Below are 25,522 nucleotides of genomic sequence, written 5' to 3'. Positions count from 1 at the left end.
GTTGAAATGGTGGTTGCAGATGACTTCTGGATCTATGAAGTTCAAATATGAATACCCGTCGTTGATTGGACAATCGGCTCTGGGATGTGACACTGCGGTATTGGCCTCAGTAGGTAGGCTATCTGCTGTTGATGGCGAGCGGCACCGTGTGATTGAGGGACGATTCTAGTCTCTTGTGGCCTACCTACATGTATTTGCTCTTTTAACCCCTATGTTTCTACTTGCGTGCCGTGAGCTTCTAACTATACTGTTCAGCTCTTACAATCCTTAAGTAAGTAAGTATACATCAATGTGATCGTCGCCATGGCGTTTTCCTGTGCATGGTGCAGAAGTAGAGATGCTCGTGACACATGCCCGGGGAACAAGGATGTTGCTTTTGTTCACCCCGCATTTTCATGTCGAAACAGGTGGGGAGCTATTACTGGAAGGCTGGGGTACTCCAAATAAATGTTCGCTCTCTCCAGTCTCTGACGGAGGGCACACCGAGAGTGAGGTGAGATCTCAGCCCATCATATATACCAGGGAAACTTGATGACTGCCCAAATTCATTCATCTCTATCAACATAGGTTTGTAACCCTGTCATCGCCCGAGTGCGATGTTGTAATGATGAGATTCTGCGAGCTGAAGTCTGGAGAAATGCCTCTCTCCCCTTCCCCACCAAGCGAATTTAGCGGGTTCCGGGTTGTACAACCTTTTTATGCCAAGTGCAATGCAATTACTCAATTGCCTCTGCATATTGGAATTCGCAAGTCTGACATGCATACTGTCTGTACTGATGTAAGAAGCAATGATGAATGAACACACACCTCATGTATGCACGGCGGAACCTGAGAACTGCCGATGGATTCAGAGCCTATGAGGTTCACGAGCTGCTCGTTCTTGGGGGGTGACACCCGTGCTAACTAACACGAACCTCTTCCTCCCCCAGACCCAGACCCCGAGACGGGCACCAAAGCCGCTACCCGCTGTGCTGTGCGTGTGCCGCTGTCTGCCGCTGTCTGCCAGTCTTCCCTCCCCCTTCCTTTCCCCCAATTTGCCCACAATAAAATTCCCCGGGGCCCAGAACCGCTCCATCTACTCATTACTTCTGCTCAACATTACCCCGAGCTATCGCAAACCATCGGCCCATACCGTCGCTTTCGTGGCCCTCGGTGTTCTGAATGAGACTCGAAGTCGGGCTGGGAACATGCCGCTGCTTCATTACACCGAGAAGAGACCCTATCTTTGAGTCCGGCCATCAAACTAAGTCACACTCCAGGGGGTGTATGTACCCTGTATACTACTTCTCCGACTAGAGCGCATGCCTAGACATTCAAAAGCCATGCCGGCCGACCACGGAACCCAGTCACACCATCTTGTCTCGCCGCCACTGCACCACCGCGATAAAGCAGAGCCGGACAGCGACGATGGGAACGGCCTTCACAGCGGGGACGATATAGACCCCGATGATGACCAATATGAGGCCGAGTCTGCAAGAGCCGGTAAACGCAAGAGGCCGCTCTCTGTCTCGTACGTTAACTTTCATTTTCTTTATGTCTAAAGGGGGCCGGGTGGCCTCCTGGCTGGCTCGGACCGGATAGTTTCCAGTGCATCGACAGTCATGATAGTTCCATTCTATCCCATAAGCCAGATTTTCCCAAGCTCAACAGGTTTACTGCCTCGTTAGGTCAGGATTGCACACTGGACTAAATATAGTCTATATGTCCACTCGACTACCTCTCACGAGAATAGTGCCAATAGATTGGGTGGCGGGCCATGCATTCAAGACTATGAGGGTATTTGTGCTAACATGGACTCATTGCCAAGGTGTGAGCTATGCAAGCAAAGAAAGGTAAGGCGTTTTGCGATCTTCCTGTTCCTTGAGTGCAGTTACTAAATAACACGATAGGTGAAATGTGACCGTGGCCAGCCGTCTTGCGGCTGGTGCAAGCGCAACTCGGTCTACTGCGAGTACCGAGAAAGGAAGAAACCCGGCTTAAGAGCGGGTTACGGCAGGGAGTTAGAGCAACGTCTCGACAAGCTGGAGGAGATATTACGGTCCCATTCGGAGATCTTGCAGAACTCGTATATCCACAATCCGCATCATCCTGCGCCACCGAGCGCTCCCAGTGTTCGGAACAGTAACGCGAGCGTACTCAGTGACCATGGCACACCCCGGGATACAGCGCCCATGTTCCGGCAGCATGAGCCCCTACGTACACCCCAGGCTGAAACGGCCTTGTTCCTCCAGAAACCCTCGACATACCCCGCCGTCACACAGGGTGTCGACTTCGGGATGCCACCGCAAACACCGTCGATGCATTCAGTGCACGACGGCTTCCAGCCTCCGCTGCACCTATCCGGCATATCACCCACTAATCAAGTTCCTAGTATGCCTGTTAGCTCATCAACACAGGACTACTACAGCAGTAGCCACTCTCTCCAGTCACCCGGGCTGAGCGTCGCACAGAGTCAAACCCATCTCTCGTCAGATCAGGACTTACCCCCTTATGACTTATTGTATGCCCTCGCAGACTTATATTTCAAGCACATTAACACCTGGTGTCCAATACTGCACCGCAAAACAACGCTTGATGCTTTATTCGGGCCATCGGCACTAGACGAGACGGATAGGATCTTGCTCCATGCTATTGTTGCGACAACTTTACGGTATTCCACAGACGCTCGCCTGACCGACGAGAGGAGACAGCACTATCACAATGTGTCCAAGAACAGAGTCCTTCTCTACGGCCTGGAACACTCTTCTGTTAAAGTTCTCCAAGCTTTAGTGATCCTTGCTCTCGACTTGTGCGGCAGTGGTAATGGACCTCCTGGATGGAACGTCATGGCTTTAATCACCCGGTCCGTCGTGCAGCTAGGACTAGCCGTGGAGAGCAACTCGTTCTCGGTTTCTCCGAGCTTTTCTTCCATTTACACCCTTCGAGCCATGTTACTACCTGAGCCCCGGGACTTTGTGGAGGACGAGTCACGGCGGAGACTGTTCTGGATGATCTACTTGCTGGATCGCTATGCGACTATCGCCACGGCCTTCGAGTTCGCTTTGGATGACAAGGAAATTGATAGGACCCTCCTTGTCGCGACGATCTGTGGATGAAGAACCAGAAAGTGGACACGCGATGGTTCCAGACGCAGGACTACCCATCCGACCTGCCAGATCACGATACAAATCAGCCGGAGAACCTGGGGGCTTTCTCGTACTATATTGAGATACTTGGGATTTTATCCAAGATCCACAAGTTTCTCAAGCAACCCGTCGACATCAGCGCATTGAGTGATGTAGAGCAGTGGCAGATGCGATACAAGCAGCTCGACAACTTGCTCACCTCTTGGAAGTTCGGTCTTCCCGGCGACTTTGGCAACATGGCTAAACTGTACCAGCCGGGCTGCAGTAAAACGTTGAACTGTGCCTGGGTCATGCTTCACGCAACCTATCACACCGCCGTCATCCGACTACACTCCTCAGCGGCGTACCCAACCACGCGGTCTCCTATCTTCACCCCATCCCTGATCGCCAGCCAGCACTGCCACGGCGCCGTCGAGAACATCGCCGCGCTCGGCGAATTCGTCGTCCAGAACGGCCTGCTCAACAAGCTGGGTCCGCCCTTTGCCTTCACCCTCTGGGTCGCGGCCCGCCTGCTCCTCGTGCACGGCTCCACGGTCGAGCACAAGCTGTCGCCCCAGATCGCCTTCCTGGTCGACACGCTCCGGGACATGGGCCGCTACTGGCCCGTCGCGGGCCGCTACTGCGAGCTGCTGCAGCGCGTGCTGGACGAGCACGCCGACAGCGAGCGCGCGCTGGGCGCGACGGGCGAGCGCATCACGCCGTCCTCGGTCAAGATCCTCGCCGACATGCGCCGCACCGCCTTCGACCTCGACATCCTCATCAGCCGCCAGCCGCGCCATCTCGCCGGCGGCGGCGGTGGTGGCGGTTGCGGCGCGCCCAGTCGGCTGCCCAGCGTGACGCCGGCCCGCACGCCGGCGCCCAACGAGCTCGAGTACCTCGACGTCTTTGACTTCTTCAACGTGCCGCGCCTGCCGTTCAGCAGCGAGGCGACGCCGGCGAATGGGGGCCACCAGAATGGAGGAGGAGGCGTAAACGGCGGGACAGAGATGAAGGCGGAGATACCGCCTGGTCATGGCGGGCTGAATGGAACCAACCCTAGTAATGGAGGGGGAGGGACAGGTGGTGGTGGTGGTGGTGTGGCGAACGAGTTTAATATCACCAATTTCACGGTCGATGCGAATAGCGACTGGCTTTTTCGCCAATCATAATAGCATACATGGTGGGATATCAATGGGGGTCTCACAGCGCCAAGGCAGGCTTGCGGAACATCTGACGATATTCATGAGCATACATAAATATACATACTTCAGGAATGACACTGCTGTTTGTTCCACGCAGATTCTCAGACAAGTTCCCGCTACTTTGTCACGCTGTCTGCCAAAATACTTCGTACCTTTGTTACTACTAGGGTTTGTGCTGGACGTCCCCGAGTTCCCCAACCCCTTCAAAGCCTCGCACGCATCCGCCCACGCCGTATCGCCCTCGTAGAGCTGGCTCCGTAAGTACGCCCACGTCATCCGCTGCACGGCGCCCAGCCGCTGCGGATCCGTGTCGGGCGTGCCGACGGCGTCCCACCCGTCGACGCCGCCGAGGCAGTGCAGCCCGCCCCGGACCGTCAGCAGGTCCTTGGGCCCCGGCGCCAAACGGTACGCGTCCATGTGGAACTCGGGCCCCCTCGTCGTCAGATACCCGCTCGCATCGCTATCGCCCGCGACGACGAGCGTCGGCGCCCGGAGCTGGCCGAAGTCGCGCCCGTAGAAGGGAAGAATCTTCCGTCCGGCCTCAGTCTCTAGGGGACCGGAGCCGGCCACGGCCATCAGCACGCCGGCCTTGATGCGTGCGTCGCGCCCGCCGAACATCGCCGCGCCGGCCTCGCCGGGGAAGCGGGTGTCGGTGTTGACGACGCCGAGGAGCAGGTTGACGGTGGCGGCGCCGAACGAGTGGCCGACGATGGCGATCCGCTCGCGGTCCAACATCCGGCGTCCGCCGCTGCTGCTGCTACTGAGTAGCAAACCGGGCACCGCGGCCTCGATCTCGTCGAGGCGGTCGAGGATCTGGGTGAGGTCCCGAACGCTCGTCTTCCAGTGGAACTCGTTCCCGGCTCCTCCGTTGTGGGGACCTTGGCCGGGTCGTAGAACCTGGAGTACAGAAACGTCGGCTGGATCACGGCGAAGCCGCGGCCGGCCAGGAAGTCGGCGAGGGGGGCGTAGCCCTCGTGGGATGAGAGGAAGCTGCTGAGGCCGAGGCCGTGGGCGAGCAAGATGACGGGCAGCGGCTCGCTAGACGAAGTGGAAGAAGAAGAGGAGGGTGAAGGGACGGAGACGCGCATCTGCAAGGGCGCGGGGCGGTTGGGGACATGGTCGAGGACGACGGGACTGTAGGAGAGGACGGGGGACGGGTCCGGGACGGGGATCTTGGCGGCGAGGCCGAGCTGGGCGTGGTTTCCGAAGAACATGGTCAAGCAGTGGTGAATTCCGTCGAGAAAAATAGCCTATATTCCAGTAATATGCTCTACCATAGAAGGTGCATCCTAGATTGACCTGTACTCTTATTCGAGCTCCCTTCTTATAGTCAGGTTTCTCAGAGCGGCGTCCCTGTAAGAAGGTTTTCGTGATGCTACTGATTAGTATTAACTGACCTGGCCATACAAACCGCTTGGTGATGCATTTGCTGAGCTGACCAATTCGGAGACCAAGTCTCCTTAACTCCAAACGAAAGATGCAATAGAAGTGAGCTGTTCCCATAAGCAAGGTAGGCTTATCTCCAGCTTCCGGACTTAAGATGCTTAATTGCGTGCTGGCCAGCTGAAATAGCAGCGCCCATGGACATTTTGAAATGTGCGAAGCCGTACTCCAGAAAGTCGTAAAGCCATATTCTAGCTCCAGCTTACTGACTAGTTCCCGGGTAGCATTCGGATCGAATACCGAGTCACCTTACCCAGCAGATGGATGACATGCATCGAGCTTTGCTAGGAAAATGGAAAGCCTAGTCAGGTTACTTACGAGTTCCGTAGTAGTCAGATTGCTGCTCCTTGTAGAAACGAACGTGACAGAGTCAGAAACAGGTTGATGAATGCATAAAAAACCGTCCGTCCTATGATATAGACTCGATGGGAAGAGCATGCTTATTCGTGGCTCTTGTCTGTACCGGACCCCGGGCGCGTTCGGCTCCGGTAGCCCAGCATGTTCCGCAGCGGGGCGGCCTCTCCCCGCATCTATCACACTGGCAGGACAGGTATCGTTTATCCAGCTGCTTATGCCGGCAGATGATGGGGGTGACCAAGAGGTAATTTGCACTGCCTGGTCGAGGAGAAGGCAGTGGAATATTCGCAGCTTCTCGACAACATTCATTGCACGTACGTACGTTAGACAAAGATCATACGAGACAGCCATGAAAGCAAACAGGTTCCGGGAGGAGATATCCATCAGGATGCGGGCCGGAATAGCGGCATGCAATCAATGGCTCTGGGGCGCTGTAATTGCTCTGGGGAGGTGGTGGTCGTGGCCAATAGCACCTTCTCTCTCTTATAGTGTGGTTAATCAAAGAGTGCCGACATCCGTGGTCATACAGATCTGCGAGTGCCATTGCATCTCGCACAGTAGGCTGGAAGAGTAATTGGCTAGGGGAGTGTTTCGTTTGCAGGCAAATCTTATGATTGCTTCACACCAGCGGAAGTTGTGATGGATCAATTGGCGAGCAGGAGCTCTACCGCTTCTCAACGCAATTACGTAGCATGCCTCGACAGGTACGCATGGAGGGGCAGTAGAGGGGCAGTAGAGGGGCAATAGGAGGGACACTTGGGGGCAAGCTAAACCAGACCTGGGCAGATTTATTATTAATGAGGATGCTCAACTGGTTCCAGCGAGAAAAGGAGAGAGCCAGAGAAGACAGATCTTCTGGACAGATCTGCACAAACACTCGGTGTGCATAGGATCAGATACATACGGCTGTTGTTGCTCTGTTGATTGCATACCTATCCACCCCAAACTGGAGACCGGCCATGAAGCTCTTGCTGACGTGTTTACCGCTTGACTGCTAGCATAACATTGCCAACATTCTAGCATTGCGCATTGCAGGTGGTTCCTACTACCACGAGTAATATGGTTCGCCATTCCACTGTGCTGACTTGGCTTGGCACTAGAAACCTCCAATAGTGGGAGAAAGGGCGGGCCAGACCGCGCTAGAGCACCCGACCAATCACTAGAGCAAACGCCCGGCCGTTTTTAGGTGCGCTTGGTACGCTACACTGCTGCTTGTTCGGCGGGCGTCTCGCCTATCCTTCCCACTGGGGCTCTTCCCTCTCTGGACAGACTGCCTGCGTGTCCGCCCATTCTCACTTCTCACTTGCAGGACTTCATGCTTGGTCAATGGGCATCAGCTCAACTTATTTGATACAGCCTCGCCTCCCGCCAGTGCCGCAGTGCCGAGAAGCCACGTATAACCTGGCTTGGCGGAGAGGGGAATTCCATGCCCTGGATGAGCTCTGCTCCTCTGCTTTGCCCGCCTGTGGGGACCCGTCTGTTTGATCCCTCACATCGCCCCGCAGGGGTCTTCAACGATGGGCATGGGGGTCCAGTTTCTAAAAGGGTCCAAGGCATGATTACGGGTGGCTCCTCTGGTTCCGTCTGGTTCTCTGCCTACGCCGCTGCACATGACAGGCGTCAGGACTAGGCAAGCTACTGGGAAGCCTCCTTCATCATGGATGGGATGGCCAGAAGCCTGGACCACGTCGATGAAACAAACCCCTCTCAGCGAGGCAACCGGATTCCAAGAGTGAGGGGGCAGTGATGCCATGCCACGCTGCCACGATCCCCTTTTCGATGGGGAGGTAGTTCCTCTCGGCATGCATATAAAGGTTGCACCTCATCCCTAGCTCTCATCTCGACCCGGACTTCTCTCCTTGATCTTGCCATCTCACACCACCATCCATCTCTTCTCCAACAAACAACCACACACTCCATCACCATGTCTTTCTTCGACACCGCCCGTGACATCCGTCTTGAGGACAACCACATGCTCCGCGCCACCCTCCAGCGCGTCGACGGCGAGTGGGTTGAGGCCGAGATCAACCTGAACGACCACATTGGCAACGAGAACGGCCGCTTCTGCTGGGACAGCTCCGGTAAGCACGATCCCTCTTTCTCCGATCCGATGACGTAGTGCGGATTCAGTGGACAAAGTGCTTTATACTGATGCGAACCACGACAGGCTTCTCCGAGTCCGCTGAGGGTACCTGGTGCTCCGTCGAGGGTACCGGCCCCGTCTGCGTTCTGCGCGCCCGCCTCCGAAACGAGAACGGCGAGATGTGCGACCACGACCTCAACCTGTCCGAGCGCCTCGGTAACAACGACGGCCGCTTCCAGTGGGGTAAGTAGATGAGGTCCGTGGCTCGAGCGAAACAGGAACCTGTTTACTAACAAGCATCTTTCCGCAGTCTAAACCTTATCATATGCACAGTCCCCGGGCTGCTCTCTATGACCAGGTGTCTTCGATAGCATAGCATACCCCTCGACAGTCAATTGAAAAGAGAATAAATCCATGATGAAGGTCGAACTGGACACTTGAATGTGACGTGATAACTGGCCCATCCTACTATCGAGATAACCAAGAACGTATCGGTTTCAGCTGGCAAATCAGTCGCCTCATATGATTCGTAGCAGAGGCCTGTAGAAGCCATGACGTAAGCATCGGTACCTGAAGGAGAGTTCATGAGATGTGTTCAGACATTGAGATGAGCCCAATTGAAGAAGGTGGAAACCTGAATTGGCCCGGTGCGAACACGACTCGCTGGTCGGAGCAGCCTAGCGGTCCGACACCGAAACCAGTCCTCCGATGCTCGGCGCCTCCTCCGGGTGGATCGTCAAAAAAATAACTTCATGCATCATTCTGTCAGCCTTGTATCTCTCCGCATCCCCCCTATTGGCCAGACAAAAGCAGCACATTATAGACAGCGGCACATCCAACGTCCAATAGCACACCGCACCGCGAACTAGACTACCTTCCTTCTTTCACCAGCCATGGCCACCAATACCGGTCTCCCTTCCTTCACCATTCGCGCCATCACGCCGTCGGAGACCCACAACCTCCGGCACCGCGTGCTGTGGCCCCATAAGCCGCTCTCGTACGTCCAGCTGGACGAGGACGACCAAGGCCACCACTTTGGGGTCTTCCTCGAGGACCCTTCGCCGCTGCTGCCACCCCACCTTCAACAGCAGCAAGAGCAGCAGGAAGAGGGAGAGAAGGACAGCAGCTCCATACCAACGGAGCCAGTGAGCATCATCTCCCTCTTCTTCGCCGGCGACGAGGCGAACTCGAAAAAGGAGGCGCGGTTCCGCAAGTTCGCCACGGATCCCCCGTGGCAGGGGCGCGGCGTCGGCTCGGCCCTGCTGCGGTACGCGATCGTGTTTGCCGTCACCGAGGGGGCCGAGTCGGTCTGGTGCGATGCGCGGACGTCGGCGCTGGGGTTTTATCAGCGGTTCGGGCTCGATGCGGAGGGAGAGGAGTTCTTCAAGGGGATGTGCCGTATATGAAGATGAGTCGGACGCTGCCTTGATAAGGATCATTGGAATGGAAAGGAAAGGAGAGGAAGGGCAGGATTTGGTTGCTCTGGTATGGGTGGAGGGGGCTAGGGGGCTGGGAGACCGGAGGAGATATCGGTTCAGGGGCTTTATGTAGACGAGACTCGTTTTCGGGCCAGAATTCTACACATAGACGGACTACGTTATCCAATAGAACCTGGTGATATGGACAATACAAAATGCAGAAGCGCGGAAGATACATATTCAAACAAAGCCCCTCCGCCGGTCCACTGGCAATACGAAGCATCAACAAATAAGACAAGACCAATTATGACATTGGTTAGGAACAAATGTGTATGGGTGCTCGATGCTTACATAAAGAAAGCTGCATCTACTTGTATTGTTGTACAGCTTCCTTACAGATTTCCCAATAGTTTTGGTGATGATATGAGGTGTGTACTCGCACGAAGCTGTCACACCAAACAAGGATGCAGTGGCAGGTAGAGGAAGAAGACACAAAAAGAAAAGGATCAAATATGTTCCCGCACCAGGATTTGAACCCGGGCCTTTGGAGTATTCACTACTTATGAGATGAAAATCCAATATCCTAACCACTGGACGATACGGGACTGTATGAGGTCTGTCGGCACCTTTGATAGAAACTTCTTCTGTTATTTATTATTATCAGGGGAGGTACCTAAAGGTAAGGCATCAGTGGAAGGGCACGTGGATTAGGTAATTTTGGCCACCTGCAAACGGAATAGGTAGGTGCCTTCCACACATCCACTACATGTACTTACATTAGGTACATGTATGGTTAAAAAATACATACATGTAGCCGTTTACAAACATCTACCTACCTAAGTGAATCTTGGTATCTCAAGCTTGAACATGTCCACTTGGGTCTCAGTACCTAGTCCGGGAGAGCGAAAACATGATATTGTACATACCTACATGTACCTATGATGAGTTGAGTATTCCCTATCCTCCAAAGCCACGAATACCTAAAAGAAACAGAAATCGTCATGTTACAACCAGTTACGCTTGTCATCCACTGACACTGTTTGCCCAGGAAGCAAATTCCAGTTACAATCTTATGATACAGGCAAATTCAACTCTGGATACTCTGGAATCGGCCACTTCCCGTCATTATTCTCCGCCGGTAGAGCCTTGTGTATCAACTGATCGACCTTAAGGCTGGCCAACACCCAAGCAGTATTCTGCAGCAACCAAACGCCAATTCTGGACGAGGGGAACATGGCACGAAGAAGACCCGGGGCCAGCCTCTGGTACTCGTCGACCGGAGGCCGGACGACCTCGCTGTACGCCTTCAGCGCCAGCCCGACATGGTTCTTATGCCTCGCCAGCTCGCCGGCCAGGACATACGCCCCGATGAGAGCGAGCGTCGTGCCCATACCCGTGAAGGGCGCGGGGCAGTATCCCCGCGTCCCCCACCAGGACGACCCGGCCTTTATAAAGCGGGTCGATCTTGATCTGTCCGATCTCGTGCGCGTAAAAGTCGTCACACTCGTCCATGCCCTGCAGGAATCGGTCGGTTTCCCAACCGATGCCGGCATACACTTGACGGAAAGCTTCCTTTTGTCTTGCGATGGGCTCCTTGTACGCCTGCTGGAATAGCTCTGCGTTCGTCCGCGCGAACAGGTACACCTGCGTCATCGGGCGGTCGCCGTTCCGCATGAGGATCGACCGGCTGTCGGGGGCGTTGAACCACTTCGCCATGCCGCCCTCGCCCTCGGCCCGCGGCATGCTGTAGTAGGCCGCGTGGATGCCCAGGTAGTCAAATGCCGCTGCGCTGGCTTCGGCGCCCCAGGCAAGACGTCTTGTGCGCGAGCCCTGCCCGTCTGCCGCGACCACCAGATCGTACCGGCCCGTCTCGCCGCTCGATATCCTGATGTCTACTCCATCATCATCCTGCGAGAGCTCAACGATGCTCTTGCCGAACTCGTACTTCAAGCTACCCTCGGTCTTTCCAGACCCAGCCAAGTCGTCAATCTCTCTCCGCCGTTTCAAGCTCGCCTCGTACAGCATGTTGACCAGATCGCTGCGCATGATCTCGCGGTCCGTCGACAGCGAGTAGTTGCGCTTCCCACCATCCGTCACGCCGAACTCGGCGAGCGACTTGCCCTTCGCATCGACGAACTGCAACCCCGTCTCGGCGACAAGGAGCGGCTTGATGGCGTCCTTCAGGCCTATCTTCTGGAGGATAGGCAAGCCCTGCGCTTTGACGTCGAGTTGTTGCCCTGCGATCCGCAACGTGGGTGCGCGCTCTACGACGGTGATCTTGTGCCGGGGATCGGCGTGCATCAGGAGGGTCGCGAGAGCGGGCCCGCAGACGCCGGCGCCGACGATGAGAATATTGAGAGGCATTGCGGGTAACGGAGGGGTTGATAAGGACATGTCTACTGCAACCCGGTGAGTTTTTTTGGTGTGACTAGGACGAAACGCATACAAGCACCACAAAGGCCTCGAAAACAGGGCAGTACCAGAGTATCGTTAAGGGAGAAATGGAATGACCCTGACAGATGGATGAATGGTGAAGTTAACTTATCATTTCGAGAGCGAAAAGTTCCTTTTCTAAATACTTATTATCTGTTTGATAATGCGCGGGCTATATGCCGCGGCCGTGATCACGGCCGTCGTGTCGGCCGTTGCTCGGAGCCGAGAGGCCAACACCGGATAATTTGGCTGGCATCTAATCACAACCACGGGGATCCCGGAGATACGAGGCCATCAGGTGACCACTTACTCACACTTACTAGAGGTAGGAAGTAGACCTGGTAATTTGCATGCGAGTCACGTGTCGACACTTATTATGCGCCGAGAAATGTTAGGAAGGTAATTGTTCCTACTTTTAAATAACTATAATAGCAAGTATTATCTATTTAGACAAAATCGTCTCAGAGCATTCATTCGCGTTATAGACTTGCTAGGGCGATATTGGGGTTTAAAAAGGGACGGAAGAAAAGGACAGGGAAAAAGAAAAAAGAAAGATATGTGCCCGCAGAGGAGAGTTGAACCCTCTTGCCTTTAAGTATAATATAATGATACTACCGCTAGGCTACACCGGCCCGGGCAAGGGAACTAGGCATTGAAATGGCATATAAACCCTTGGGTGAGTGTTTGTTGCGTTCGTCGTTTTCCCGAAGTCCCTGGGCGTGGATGAACTCAAATCTCACCTTTAGCCCAAATCTATCGGAAAGCATACATAATATTATGTCACACTTGAACTATCCCCATGACTCCGGCTAATATACATATAGAGAAGCAATGTGTATTTTAATGTCTGGCCAACTCATCAAGGGATGATTTGGCTTCTGGGACAGCTTTGACCAGAACGTCGGTGATTTCATTCCATACGATCTGCTGCAGTCTCTTCGCCATCGGACTGGCGACTATGGGCATACTAGCGTCCAGGAGATTATCCATTAGCTAACCAACAATCATAAACTGGGATATGCCATGGCCCCCTGTTTGGGGGTGAGGGGGCAATGAACTCACTTTCTATATTCCTCGTGTGATATGAGTCGAGAAGACGGTGTCCCTAAACATTCCGATATTCTAGTTAGATAGTTCACCATTCGAGATTCATTTATTTGTATCACGGCTAGAAGAAACAGGGAATGTGATGGTTTTGGAGAGGGGGAAAAAAAAGCCACACAATCAACTTACATGCTCTTCCTCGGTGGTCAACCCTCCCATGATAAGGATTCTGGCACCATTTTCCGAGGTCTTGAATACGGCAGGGATGATGATGGGCGCCAGAAACTGCAGAAAGGACGAGCTCTCGACTACGTGTCGTTGGATTTCAGTTTTGACCATGCCGGGCTCCATGCTGTTGATGATCACCCATGGCCTAGATTATGAATCACCGGTTAGTTTCTTGATCTTCATGGTTGTAGGAATAGGGAGCAACAGGAGTAATGACAGCTGTTTTTTGTGGGGCGGGTACGTGATGCGTGTTTCACCATATAGGAGAACTTACTTGCCATCAGGTCCCACGACCAGCTTCTCGAGCTCCCTCTCCGCGTACATTAACAAGGCCTTGGAGACGGGATACCCGCCCGACAGTCCCGGCGGCCAGTACTCCTCCTTGTTCCAGTGGTTCAACACCCCCTCGCCCGACGCCGACCAGCCCTCCCACTTGGAGGCGTCGTTCGACAGCGACGCCGACGAGGTGGTGAAGGCGAGGTGGGCCGGTGCGGCCCGGTGCCTGCGCTCGGCCCGCAGCCAGGGCAGCAGCAGCAGCGCCAGCAGCACGTTGCCCAGCGCGTTCACCTGCAGCTCCTCCTGCCAGCCCTCGGGGCTGGGGCGGTAGCGCGCCTGGATGACGGCCGCGTTGAACAGCAGGAAGTCGATGCCGCCCTGGCCGCGGCGGATCTCCTTGAGGGCGTTGGCGAAGGCCACGACGGAGCCGTACCGGTTCATGTCCAGGATCATGGCCCTCACGCGGCATTCTGTCCTAAACGGCGGCGATGAACCTGCTGCCTCTCCTCCTCCGGTTGCAGCGGCGGCGGCGTTGGCGTTGGCTTGGGCTTTCTCTTCCAGGTATTCCTTCGCCACGCCCACCCGGTGCATGTCGCGGCTCGTTATGATGACCTCGGCCGCGCCCAGGTTCACGCAGTGCTCCGCGGCGGCGAGGCCCAGGCCCGTCGAGCCGCCGACGACGCAGACGGTCTGGCCGCCGAAGGAGCCGGCGGGCGGCAGAGGCAGAGGGTTCCAGCCGTGATAGATGTCTCGGACGATCCAGGATATGATTTGTGTGATTGAAGCCATTTTGCAAATAAGATTTTTCCTTTACAGCCCGAACAAAAGAATAGAAATCAATTTACTTTAGGGTTGTCGGCGTATGGAACCCGAAAGTTTAGGTGCCTAATGCATGGCGCCGGAACCCGTGCCTGCCGAGGTCTTGTAAGAGAAACCGCCGCTAATCCTGCGGGGTTATATCGATCGGATTTACCCCAAACTCAATGGCCCCTTTTCAACGGAACTTGCCAGAATCCGGGGCTATAGACAGCGAAAGCCCTGTAAGGCCTGACAAAACTCTTACTGTTTCTCAGATTATCGGTACTGATTTGGTTCACTCATTTTTTAAAGGATTGATATGACTTCAAATTCTGCGGAAAAACTCAGGGTCCCCAAAGTTCCGTATCGTTTCACAAGTTTTGAAATCAAGCTGTATTACAGGATGCGATCTTGGGTGACTGACCAAGGTAGTACAAAGGGACAAAACACCAACACCGGGGACGACCCCCTCATCGTATCAGGCAAAGGTAGTGTCTCTTGCTTGCTTCCATCTCTTGTTTGACTTTAGCAAGTTCGGGAGAAACAAGCATGACGCCCTCCAATATCATATCCTGTAGTCTTGGGTCAGTCAGGGAAGAAGAAGGGGAGGAAAGACGAGGCGACACCTAATTGGGGTTCCGGAGGGTGAAGACGTGGTATTCGCGCTCCTGGTGAGTTCTCGGTCATGGCTAAGCCCATGCTGTCAGTTGAGCAGCCGGTGATCAAAGCAGACTTTCGTACGGAGGCTAACATTGTGTTTAGAATCGGAATGGATAGAAGCGTGATATAGATAGTAACAAACCAAACAGGGAACATGGTTTCTCGAAATTTTTATACAGAAGGTTATGTGATAACCCCTCGGGCCGCGTATATGCTGGATAGATCGGGTGAATAAAATCGGTATACTCGGCCAAAAATCTCCCGCGCCCTTCTATTAGCCCGAGCCTATGACGGACTACGATTCCGGACCCTTGTCGATACACGGCCGCTATTCCGTAAGGGGGAAACAAACTGAGTCTTGGCACGGAGGAGGGCTCCACAAGTCGTCGACATCAGCATGTCAGCTTCCCAAAGTCTCACCTCGACTTGTAATCTATTCTTGCCTCAACCCATTTTACCTATTCAAGGAAGCAAAGAAGAGCGCCAAGACTTACTGCCGAAGATGTCCAAACTGGATGAACCAAGGAGGGCGGCTGCTGCTGCTGCTGCAGGGCCGCCAGCCGGTAATATGCCATTCATCGTCTCCTCGAACTGCGACAAGGCCGACCCGGCCACCCGGAAGCTCATCAGGAGCCACGTAATGCGAGGCAAGAAAAAGAAGAGAAAGTCGAAGAGGTATGCCCCAAAAGGAACAGATGTGATAGGTATCGGCACTTCTAATGACCTTATCCAACGGGACCGCGTCAATTTGGAAGCAGTACTGGAGATGTACACGCCGCTTATCCCCGGCCGCTTCGGTACACGTCTTTGCTTTGCCGACCTTCCCGACGAGATAGATCCGTCTGTTATTATGCAGATGATACAAGGTATGCGGCGATAAGTCGGAGCTTCGCGTTCGGGTTTCGTGGTGGTTGGTCTAATCAAATTCTACTCCAAGTCTCGACGGTTGCAATAAAGATAATCTCCCCTCTCCTGGCATCAATTGGCTTCCACCGCGAGAGCGGAACGGCGGCGGCGGCGCCATATCTAGCCTTCGACGCGGCTGCGCTGCATATCAATGCCTACGCAGTGGAGAGCTTCATCGACCGGATTCTGCGCCGACGCCGACCTGAAGAGGCCATCAACCCGACAGCGACCCTGCACCATCAGAGAGGGCTCCAACTCTTGCGCCAGAAGCTACTAGGAGATGACGAAGAAGAAAAGATCTCAGACGCTACCGTCAGTGTCGTCTTAAAGCTGGCTACAGCAGCACACTTTGACGGGGATGTCGCTGCGTCCAGACATCATATGCAAGGCCTGCGGAAGATGGTGGACCTGAGAGGCGGCATACATTCTTTCAACTATAACCCAAAGATGCGTGCCGAGATGCTGAGGTAGGTATTCTTTCTATAAGGAAGATCACGAACCATCGTTGCCCATGTACTGACCGTGAAGAAAGATGCGACTTGGGCATCGCACTCCTTACCGATTCGAAGCCCATGTTCTTTCTCCAGCCCTCGGAACCCATACCCGAGTATCCTGAGCAGCTAATCATCAAATCTGTGACTGGCCCATGCTTAAGCCAAGACGAGAAGATTGGCTCAACCCTGAACGAAGACTTGGCCAGAGTTTGGCGGACAACAAGGGCCTTCTGCTTGTTGGCCAACTTGGGAACCCAGACCAGGATGTTGCTTCCGCCCGAAATTATCCATGGGACCATGGCTGCTGTTATGTACCGTCTTTTCTACATGAGTTTCGTGGCCGACTCGCTCGATGAGACCATGCGACTCGGCCTCCTCGTATTTACCCATCATATCTTTCTACAGTGGCAAGACACCCGGCCCTTTCCCCATGGTTTCTCCGCGGCGTATCGCCAAAGTCTCCGCCATCACATGTCCACTGGCAACTCGTTACCCTCGGACACAATGGTGTGGTTGTTGATGATTGGAGCTGTATCACTCTTCAGTATCTCGGAAGAAGGCTGGTTGCGGGATTCCCTGCGAGAGCACTTCGATACCTGCCAAGTGAAGGCGTGGAAGGATTTGCAAGAGATTCTGAAGTCACACTTGTGAATCCCGCTCCTGGACGAGAAAGCAGGGAATAATATCCACGGTTCTCTATCTGGGTATTCGCGTCCGCAAATTGACGTAGAAGAAACGAGAATGTGGATTGAAGAAGTGATCACAACACGATCGAAACAAGCTTAGCGAGGACCATGGCCTCTTGTAGGTAGGTCGCCAGGTTACGTGCTCAGGCAATATATAGGACACAAAAAGGTATCGCGCAATCTATATACCCTATCTTCTTGCCTACGTACTACTTCTACCGTATTACGTAGCCCTAGTTCTTCCCTAAAGTCCTGGCTGGATATTATCTGCCTGCTCGTCACACCACGTGGTGCGTAGCCAGGAGCAATGGGATTAGAACTCATATTCTCGTATGCTTCACATATGCTCTTTACCATTCAGACATACTCTAGCTGAACACCAGAGGCGGGGGCGTTACCGGAAGCGTCCAGCTCACCAGGGCGAATGGGTGAAGGGGCATCAGGACGAATATCCTCCTCCAATTGGGGAGGGGTGCGGGGGCGCGAAGCGCGGACATGGGTAGACGCCTGAATAAACATGCGCGGAGGTTCTCGGCGACCTCGGTGTGCTTCTCCTAGATATGTCTGAAGTAGCTCTTCAGCGACACATAAGGGCGCTTCGACGGGTTTGTCTGGTCCCGCTGGTTGCGACCACGGCACTGGAAGTATCCGATATGGCACAGTTTGTAGCAGTAACCATTTCGGTCCGTCCCGTCCTCACTAGAATTAGTTCAAAGTCAACTCAGAACGTTTCCGTCAGTTCGTAGGTCTGCGGTGGTAGAGGCTGGCAACAAGGCTACAAGTCCGCTGGCTGTCATGGGTAAATGAACAGACTCGCCGCCAGGATTGTTCGATTCCAATTCAGTAGCGAAAGACAGGTGGTACTACGGGGGATAACTGTTAGCAGGTAGAAGTGAGAAAAAGAAGAGGGGATACTCACGGGTTGCTCCTGCGACTGACCTCGTCCTCCATGGGCAGGGCCTGCATCACGTCCTCCACGACTAGCTTCTCCGCGGTGGCCACCACGACCAAATCGGTTGCTGCTGTTGTCGCGATACGTAGTGCCAAAGGTATTGCTGATATTCCCATCGAGGAACAGATCGGCATCGCCACCGAGATTACGGGGCATGCTAACAAGGAGTCCGAGGATTTTGTTAAGGACGAGATTTACATTCTTCTTGGTATTAATAGGGCCTTGTATCCGACCTAGGCCGCGGCGCACTATAAGCACGGTCGCTGAAGGATAACGCAGCAAGATTGGAGAGTTTGCTAACAAGTGAAAGGTCACCAACAAGGACAAGCCCCAGGTAGACCTCATGGCATCCCAGGCCAAGCCCGACAAGACTAATTGGGACAGGTCTAACTACAAGACAGGTTATTTCAGTTTCCAAATGGGCTGGGGACCAAAGCTACAAAACTTCATAGTAAAGACGGTTGGTCTCTGATTAGAAGAACTTAGAGAGCGAGTCAAATTCCATAAGAAGGGCGCAAGGCCAACGAGAGGTGTCGAGGACTAGAGAATATCCTGGCGTCTGAGATGCCGAGCTGACGGGTACTACTCGCCCGGTGATAATAAGCACAAGCTAGTAACCACCGTACAAGAGTGATCATCGTCTTCGTCTTCGTCTTCGTCTTCGTCTTCGTCTTCGTCTTCGTCTTCGTCGTTGTCGTTGTCGTTGTCGTCGTTAGTGGTTAGTGGTTACTGTATGGTGGTTACTGTTATTATTACTGTTGCTAGTCTTGTCAGTATGCTAGTGGGCGCATAAGGAATTAAAGTAAACGTTTTCTGGATTCGAGTCAGAAGGAGAAGGAGAACTGCTTGTCCCAGCTACGTGGGCAACCGAGAGGGACCAGGAGCAGGGTCGTAAGGGGCGACCGACGGTACAACCGCGTCCATGCCATCAATAGCAGCAACGGTAACAGCTACATCGGCAACCTTGGTGTACCCTCTCGTAGGATACGCCGCCTCAACCTTCTCGATAGTCCAACCGTGTGCTTTGCGTAAATGCTCCCGAAACTGTCTCTATTTCGTAGTGCCCTCGAAGCGGTGGAAGCCATCGGATGTGTTGCTCGGGAGCGGATAACCCTCCTCTTTGCAGACTAGTAAGGGACCAGAAGCCGGGGCAGCCGGGGTATGCTTAGGTGGAAGCGACAAGAGTTGATCGACCAACTCTTGCGCGGCTTTGTTTTCCATGTAATGTATGTGCGTTAGATGTCTCTTGAGGTTACCACGCTTGGTAAATCTGCTTCAGGTTAGATTGGTTCAACCCGCCAGAGTACAGGACATGGCTATCCCCATTATCGTCATCGTCGTTCTCGTCGGGGGTGATGGTTGCTGGTGTTACTATTGCTGGCTTTGTCAATATGTTAGTGGGCGCGTAAGGAATTAAAATAAACGTCTTCTGGACTCGAGTCCGAAGGAGAAGGAGAAGGAGGAGATAAAGGAGGAGTGGGCGGGACGAGCGGAGGGGCCTCGGCCGGGCATTTGGTGGTGGCCGTCAACATCATCTTCGTCGTTGTTGTCGTCGTTAGGTAAAGATACGGACGACTTGTAATGTTTGCAGTAGTCTACGGAGAAAAGAGTAGAAGGCCAATTCACGCTCAATAAGCATTCAGTCAGTTGAATCGGTTTAGAATACAGAGCCAGTAAACGAGTAAAGAGCGACGATCTCGAAACTTGCTTCTCCCGTCATTCGAACCTTGTCTAAAAAGGCGCGACTGCCGTTGGTGGAAGACACAATATCGTTGCTGCTTCCGTTCGGGCTCACTTGACAAAACCGCATAACCGCATAATCGTGCTGGGATAACTCATCGCCTAGCATAAAAATTCAATTGACGGCGCCATTTGGATCAACAGGGGATTTATTGATTATCCCACAGTTCGCAACTGGGTGGTCGACCGACGAGAGTTGAGATAGAATGCTAGGTCGACCTATGCGTGCGTGGGTTCCACGCCAGATGATTGAGCATCGGTCAGCTACGCCACAAATCGAGGACCGTTAGAGATACTGAGTTGTGCGAATGACTTCAGCGGGCCCTTGCTGGGCACAGCATGTGTTTTGTTGAGGTAGGGTACGCAAATGATAGCGAACTTCAACCACGGTGAATAGTACTCCAGTGTCTCGAGCACCGAATGCATTGATGACGTCTTGCCCGGCACTCCCCGATGATGGATGAGAATAAGAGCAAAGGGAGACAGGACAGGATGCACAAGTAGACAGGATAGGATGTATTATCAATCACATTTGAAGGGCTTCTTCTATGTAACTTTAACATGCGTAATCATGTTCCGAGGCCAACAGCCAGGACGTCATTATCGTCAGCTTGACCCCTGCGTCACATAGGCACGTCACAAGCAGGAGACCGAAACCCAAGACCGTGTGCTTTCCATTTTCTTCTCATTCGTCAATGCCGATGCAAACAGCTCGATGGATTCATTCGCATTATTTACGGTATGCCTCCGAGCCTCCAGATACGCGACGAGAAAAAAAGGTGACCCAAACCAATGACTCCGAATGCAGCCGTTTCTCAGATACCGTGGTGTAAAGGAACTCAGAATACCGGAGGTGATTTTGTTCACTTGCTCTCCTCCTCGCCCTCGCCCATCAGGGCGTTGCGCTTCGCCGCCACACGCTCCTGCTTGCGCTCGCGGGCAGCCTTGGTCTTGGTGCGCTTGGCGTCCATCTCGTCTCTCAGAGCTCGCTCACGAGCCTTCTCGGCCTTGGCACGGTGGATCTAGTGGCCGAAAGTCAGTATGGCAAGTCCAAAGACAGATAGTTGGGGGTCGAGGTTCAACGTACGTGCTCAACGAGGGCACGCTTGTGCTTGAAGGCGTTACCCTTGCTGGAGTGGTACAGCTCGTGGTACAGGTGCTTGTCGATCTTGCCGCTGGCACGGTACTTGACCAGAAGACGGCGGAGGACACGGAGGCGGCGCATCCAGAGGACCTGCTCGGGCATACGAGCATCGGCGGTACCCTTGCGTTTACCGAAGCCTCGGTGACGACCGATACGGCGGGCGGCGTTCAGCTCACGAGCACGCGATCGCGAGTGCATGGTGATGGGCTTGCGGATGATGAGGCCATCGCTGACGAGCTTGCGGATGGTTTGGCGGGAGTTGGCGTTGGAGATCTCGCTGACCTCGTTGGGGTCCAGCCAGACCTTGTTCTTACCGCAGCCAATGACCGACGCGGCCAGGCGCTTCTGGGTTCGCAGATTGACCCTTCATAGGAAGCGAAAGTTAGCCCACTTGTCTCCATGTTCCAGGGCCACACAATGTGCAAAATATGGGATGCCGAAGCGACATATTTCAATGGACAGCGGATCGGCAGACGGGGGGCGAGAATGTTGATGAAGTTGCTCAGGCGTAATTGATCCAATCATAACAATTGCTGGTAGATGTTGTGGTCGGGGGCAGAATCGATAATGCCGATATTCGAGTCAGGGCTGATTTGTGTGCTTGTGTGAGGTTTCGTGCTCTCGCCAAAGATCCGTAGATATCCATCGCCAAACCCGCCGAATCCATCGAAATATCAAAATGTCGCAGAGGCTAAGACAGACGAGCAGTGAGTTTGGGCAACTTACATCTTGATTGCTGGTATCCGGTGAGATGGTCGGTTGTCGAGTCTCCTTTGGTTGAGAGGAAGAGAAAAAAAAGGCGGGAGGGGTCTAACTGGACGACTTTCCTCTCACTAAACTACAGCGCTCGAAAATTGGTGGTTTCGGGGCTTTGGCTTTCGGACAAAGCGTAATTGAGAAATTTCGACCAGAAAGTGGTGCCTTCCCAGCAGTAAAGCAGAGAGATTGTGTGGGACTAGTCTGCATTGGGGTTAGTTGAGCCCTCTTCGTGGCTTGACTGCGAGGTGGGGCTTGTCACACAAGATGCGATTTTAGCCACACGCAATTGAATCGAGATGTGGCTGATTCTGGCTCTGGCTCTGGCTCTGGCTCTGGCCCAGCTTTTCTATTCCTTCTTGCAGTTGCAAACGGGCGTGCCAAGCTAGCCGGCTATGAAGCGCATAAACCTCCAGAACACTCTAGAGTTGAGCAGTGCTCCGACTTGAACGGATGCAAGCTTCAGCCCGTTCCATACCAAGACGCAAGCCGCTGTCGTTAGTATGACTCGATACGGTGCGGGTAATGGGTGTTCTGACAAGGCATAGATGGCGATGCATAGACAGCTAAGTGTCACAAACGTGCTGATGTCCATCTTGCATGTGGTTTCGACGTATTGGTCATTCATCACGAACTCTTCTTTCTTCGGGAGGGGGCAGCGAACAACTGTCTGCCCGACACATGTAGGAATGCACCATGGTTATAGAGTGTGTCTAGATCATCCATCAGCTCGAGGCTACATCTCCGTTGGCAGCCTGCTATGACTACCTCAGCTGCTAATGACAAGCTAATCAAACGAGCCGTTTCACGTGGCCGATATTCTGGAGATCTATCTCTTTACACCATCAAGGAGGCTGCAGGCAAGACTATACGAATGGTGAGCTGCCATGATTTACCCTGTCCAATCTGGTCTCTCGGTGTCCTCGGGCCCGTCCTTTACTGGGTGGGCAATAAATCTAACGAACGGAATGTGGCTTATTTGCTCGTGTGAGTTCGTAGCTGAAAGCGCAATTTCTCTAGCATGCTTTGCCTGCCGCCAATGACCAAGCCAACCCAATACTGCTGTCATAGTTCATCGCGGATAATCTTCTTGTCATCTTCTCGCACCGCCTTGATCCATTTCTCCAAGGCTTGCCTGTCCGTCTTCCTCAGCGTCCTCCACGCCACTGTCTGCGCTTCGACGGTGGGACCAACGTAGACCTCCAGCGGATGCTCCATGGCCAAAGGCCACAGCTCCGCCAAACCTTGGGTCTGCGTGAGTAGCAGGGCACCGACGTCATCCCAGACGAGGCTGCCCAGGACTCGGAGTGAACCATCGAAGAACGGCGATTCGTCGGAGCGGAAAGTGGGATCGTTGGGGTTAAAGAACGCGTCTACGGCGTAGATGAATGGACCGACATCCCCACGCGAAATGTTAACCTGGGGAGCAGTGTTCAGGTATGAAGCCACCGACGCCTCATCAGCCACCAGGAAAACGTCCGAGTAGCAGTTTTCTGGAAATGAAGCAGACTCGGTGTAAGTAGCGAAGTGACTGTTGGGTCATGTTAGCCATATAGGTTTGCTGTCTTTGGTGCTGATGCTAATAAAAGGTGTACCAGTCTGTTTGACTGCTGGGTAAGCCTCACCTCTTCAGATCCTCCAAGCTGGGATTGGACTTTGCCACATCGCTTCCGTCGATCCAGTGCATCTTCGACTGGTCGCGGACTGTGGTGATGTTGGCCAGACCGTGCCCCCAGTTGCCTGTGTCGGCCTCGAACTTCGTAGTGAACTGCGACCATTGCGCATCCGAGTGCGCCTGGGAAGTCTTGTACACCACATAGCCCCATCCAGATTTCTGTACTACATACTCCATCCAGGACGGCGTCCCGTAGGTGATGGACTTGCCGCGGAGCTCCTTGCGAGCCCCAGCTTGGGCCTTCGCTTGCATGCTCATAAGAGGCCCGAAACCTGCAGGGTCGTTGAATGACCGATTTGAAGAAGAGTCCGGGTTTTCGATCATTTCCGTTATCGAAGCCATGAGATCGATGTGTCTGCGCCGCAAGTGGTACTCTCTCATCCTACGGTCTGTGTCTGGCGAAAACGCAATCGGCTCCGTGCCATCTGGCGCAGGGGTCTTGCTATTGGTGATGTTACGGGGGGTCGCCGAAGGCGATGTGCAACCTTTGTACCCGTCCATGGGGATGAAAATCCCCCAGTCGGCGTGCGAAGTGTTCTCACACAGATCCTGCCACATGTTCGTCAGTACCCACTGTATATCGTCGTAACCCGATTCCATGAGTTGGTCAGGCTGGTGGGTACGTAGAGCCGCTAGAACTTTCGTCTTGAGAGGGCGTAGGACTCCCAAAACCCATGAATGTGCTCTATTCTCCATGACTTCGTAGTGGGACCGCATATATTCGGCCCAGAGCGCGGTAACGGAAATGCTGAGTTGCGACTCCTGGGCTCTCTTGGCATTGAAGGCATTCTCGAAGGTCTCAAGATGATCATAGATGTGGTTGTAGGTATCCCGCAGAGCATAGCGAACGTCAGGCTCGTTCAGATAGTGGAAGACGTTGATGGCCTGCGTGACGAGCTGCGACGTATAAGTGAAGTTCCGAAGGTCGCTAGCCCCTTGCTCGTCAAGTCGGCGCTGGGACAGGGGCATGACCCCCTCCCACAGCCTCGACTTCATGGCGTGAAGGTCCTTGCTGACGATTTGAAGATTGCCTCTGTCCTCATTGGAGCCGATGCGGGCTAAGATCTCCTCAGCCGCCGGCTGCGGATGCTTGTCGAAAGGCGCCGGGGCCCACTCCGAGTAAGGTTCCGTGACAAGCTCCATGTCATCTCCGAGAATGGGAAGCTCTGTGTGCTTGCCGCTTGGGAGGCGGCCGTGCCAGGTAAATTCGAAGAAATGAATGATTGTCTGCGGCTCAAGAACACGGTCCACTTCAAGAAGATCGTCAGCTGACATGGACTCCTGCAAGGTCAATGCAAGAAACTTGATGGCATACCGATCCAAATAGTGTCCACAACTCCTAAAGTTTCTTCATTCGCGACAAGGCGAGGTCGGCTGGCCGGAGTGTTGCCTCTTGCCAGCGCATCCTCACGAATCTGCCCTCGAATTCCTTCATTTTTGGGCCCAAGAACTAACTGCATGATCTCCTCAGTCAGGTCCATGTCCGGATCCTTACTTGGGCTGGCCAACAGGGCCAGGACCCCGAAGCCCCATAGAAGGAGAAGAGAGGCGATCATTGTGAGCACTCGCACGTGGTGCAATTTTCCTGTCAGAATAGCAAGCTCGTTGGAACCAATGACTCTTTCGCCTTTTTGGAAGGGGAGACTGAGGTTGATGATGTCCTGGAACGCACTGGAACTGTGCCTCTTCATCGAGGGTTGTGGTGGCGGGGCTCTTTGCTAGCTCTCGTGCGTCCCGTTAGGTCGTTACGCCAGACCGTACCTAGGCTTCCGAAGGCTCCAGTATACACGCAGGGCTTGAGAGAAGTGCCAACGCCCGTGATGTGTAACTCAGTATCACAGTCAGTTAAAATAGTCCAGTGTTGTAAAATTCTGTGAGGGGTGTTGCGTGTTTTGTATCCCTTGCCTGTGTGTCTGCTCCGTTATGCTAGGCAGCAGCACCTGGTCTGTGACCATAGCCTCCCATGCAGGTACCTCGCAATATCATGTAAATGATAAAAGATTCGTTGATAGTACCAATCCGAGAATCACCTCTTTCGTCAATATATGTTACCTTGGTGTCAGGCCAGGGTATTTAGTGGTACGTGCTGTTGAACATAATCACGAACAAGAGTGCTATCTCAC

The 25,522-nt window shown here is 53.7% G+C and overlaps 10 protein-coding genes across 10 annotated transcripts; 5 read left to right on the top strand and 5 right to left on the bottom strand.

The window, feature by feature from the left end:
• Window positions 1–1,322: 1,322 nt before the first annotated feature.
• On the top strand, window positions 1,323–4,273 carry PG994_003797 (transcriptional regulatory protein; the record flags this gene model as incomplete). Its single annotated transcript, XM_066855206.1, has 4 exons — window positions 1,323–1,510; window positions 1,808–1,832; window positions 1,890–3,074; window positions 3,098–4,273. The coding sequence occupies 4 exons, from the start codon at window positions 1,323–1,325 to the stop codon at window positions 4,271–4,273; spliced, it is 2,574 nt and encodes an 857-aa protein (XP_066719484.1).
• A 31-nt stretch (window positions 4,274–4,304) lies between these two features.
• On the bottom strand, window positions 4,305–5,520 carry PG994_003796 (uncharacterized protein; the record flags this gene model as incomplete). The annotated part of the gene is made up of 3 exons (XM_066855205.1): window positions 4,305–4,334; window positions 4,427–5,155; window positions 5,185–5,520. 3 exons carry the CDS (start codon window positions 5,518–5,520, stop codon window positions 4,305–4,307), a joined length of 1,095 nt encoding a protein of 364 aa, XP_066719483.1.
• A 2,510-nt stretch (window positions 5,521–8,030) lies between these two features.
• PG994_003795 (uncharacterized protein) lies at window positions 8,031–8,440 on the top strand (the record flags this gene model as incomplete). Its single annotated transcript, XM_066855204.1, has 2 exons — window positions 8,031–8,187; window positions 8,274–8,440. 2 exons carry the CDS (start codon window positions 8,031–8,033, stop codon window positions 8,438–8,440), a joined length of 324 nt encoding a protein of 107 aa, XP_066719482.1.
• Window positions 8,441–9,082: 642 nt separating this feature from the next.
• On the top strand, window positions 9,083–9,595 carry PG994_003794 (uncharacterized protein; the record flags this gene model as incomplete). Its single annotated transcript, XM_066855203.1, has 1 exon — window positions 9,083–9,595. One exon carries the CDS (start codon window positions 9,083–9,085, stop codon window positions 9,593–9,595), a length of 513 nt encoding a protein of 170 aa, XP_066719481.1.
• Window positions 9,596–10,677: 1,082 nt separating this feature from the next.
• PG994_003793 (uncharacterized protein) lies at window positions 10,678–11,971 on the bottom strand (the record flags this gene model as incomplete). The annotated part of the gene is made up of 2 exons (XM_066855202.1): window positions 10,678–10,935; window positions 10,970–11,971. 2 exons carry the CDS (start codon window positions 11,969–11,971, stop codon window positions 10,678–10,680), a joined length of 1,260 nt encoding a protein of 419 aa, XP_066719480.1.
• A 979-nt stretch (window positions 11,972–12,950) lies between these two features.
• On the bottom strand, window positions 12,951–14,377 carry PG994_003792 (uncharacterized protein; the record flags this gene model as incomplete). Its single annotated transcript, XM_066855201.1, has 3 exons — window positions 12,951–13,007; window positions 13,274–13,457; window positions 13,587–14,377. The coding sequence occupies 3 exons, from the start codon at window positions 14,375–14,377 to the stop codon at window positions 12,951–12,953; spliced, it is 1,032 nt and encodes a 343-aa protein (XP_066719479.1).
• A 1,066-nt stretch (window positions 14,378–15,443) lies between these two features.
• On the top strand, window positions 15,444–17,097 carry PG994_003791 (uncharacterized protein; the record flags this gene model as incomplete). Its single annotated transcript, XM_066855200.1, has 3 exons — window positions 15,444–15,912; window positions 15,984–16,419; window positions 16,485–17,097. 3 exons carry the CDS (start codon window positions 15,444–15,446, stop codon window positions 17,095–17,097), a joined length of 1,518 nt encoding a protein of 505 aa, XP_066719478.1.
• A 984-nt stretch (window positions 17,098–18,081) lies between these two features.
• PG994_003790 (uncharacterized protein) lies at window positions 18,082–18,459 on the top strand (the record flags this gene model as incomplete). The annotated part of the gene is made up of 2 exons (XM_066855199.1): window positions 18,082–18,292; window positions 18,395–18,459. The coding sequence occupies 2 exons, from the start codon at window positions 18,082–18,084 to the stop codon at window positions 18,457–18,459; spliced, it is 276 nt and encodes a 91-aa protein (XP_066719477.1).
• A 2,228-nt stretch (window positions 18,460–20,687) lies between these two features.
• Window positions 20,688–22,319, bottom strand: PG994_003789 (60S ribosomal protein eL19; the record flags this gene model as incomplete). The annotated part of the gene is made up of 3 exons (XM_066855198.1): window positions 20,688–20,846; window positions 20,912–21,332; window positions 22,306–22,319. The coding sequence occupies 3 exons, from the start codon at window positions 22,317–22,319 to the stop codon at window positions 20,688–20,690; spliced, it is 594 nt and encodes a 197-aa protein (XP_066719476.1).
• A 470-nt stretch (window positions 22,320–22,789) lies between these two features.
• PG994_003788 (uncharacterized protein) lies at window positions 22,790–24,955 on the bottom strand (the record flags this gene model as incomplete). The annotated part of the gene is made up of 3 exons (XM_066855197.1): window positions 22,790–23,255; window positions 23,350–24,649; window positions 24,715–24,955. 3 exons carry the CDS (start codon window positions 24,953–24,955, stop codon window positions 22,790–22,792), a joined length of 2,007 nt encoding a protein of 668 aa, XP_066719475.1.
• Window positions 24,956–25,522: the final 567 nt, after the last annotated feature.

The sequence above is a fragment of the Apiospora phragmitis genome, assembly GCF_038363925.1.
Source record: "Apiospora phragmitis strain CBS 135458 chromosome Unknown utg000004l:1.0-3135199.0:1.0-3139288.0, whole genome shotgun sequence".
In the NCBI taxonomy this organism is placed as follows: domain Eukaryota; kingdom Fungi; phylum Ascomycota; class Sordariomycetes; order Amphisphaeriales; family Apiosporaceae; genus Apiospora; species Apiospora phragmitis.
This window is presented reverse-complemented; position numbering and strand designations above follow the sequence as displayed.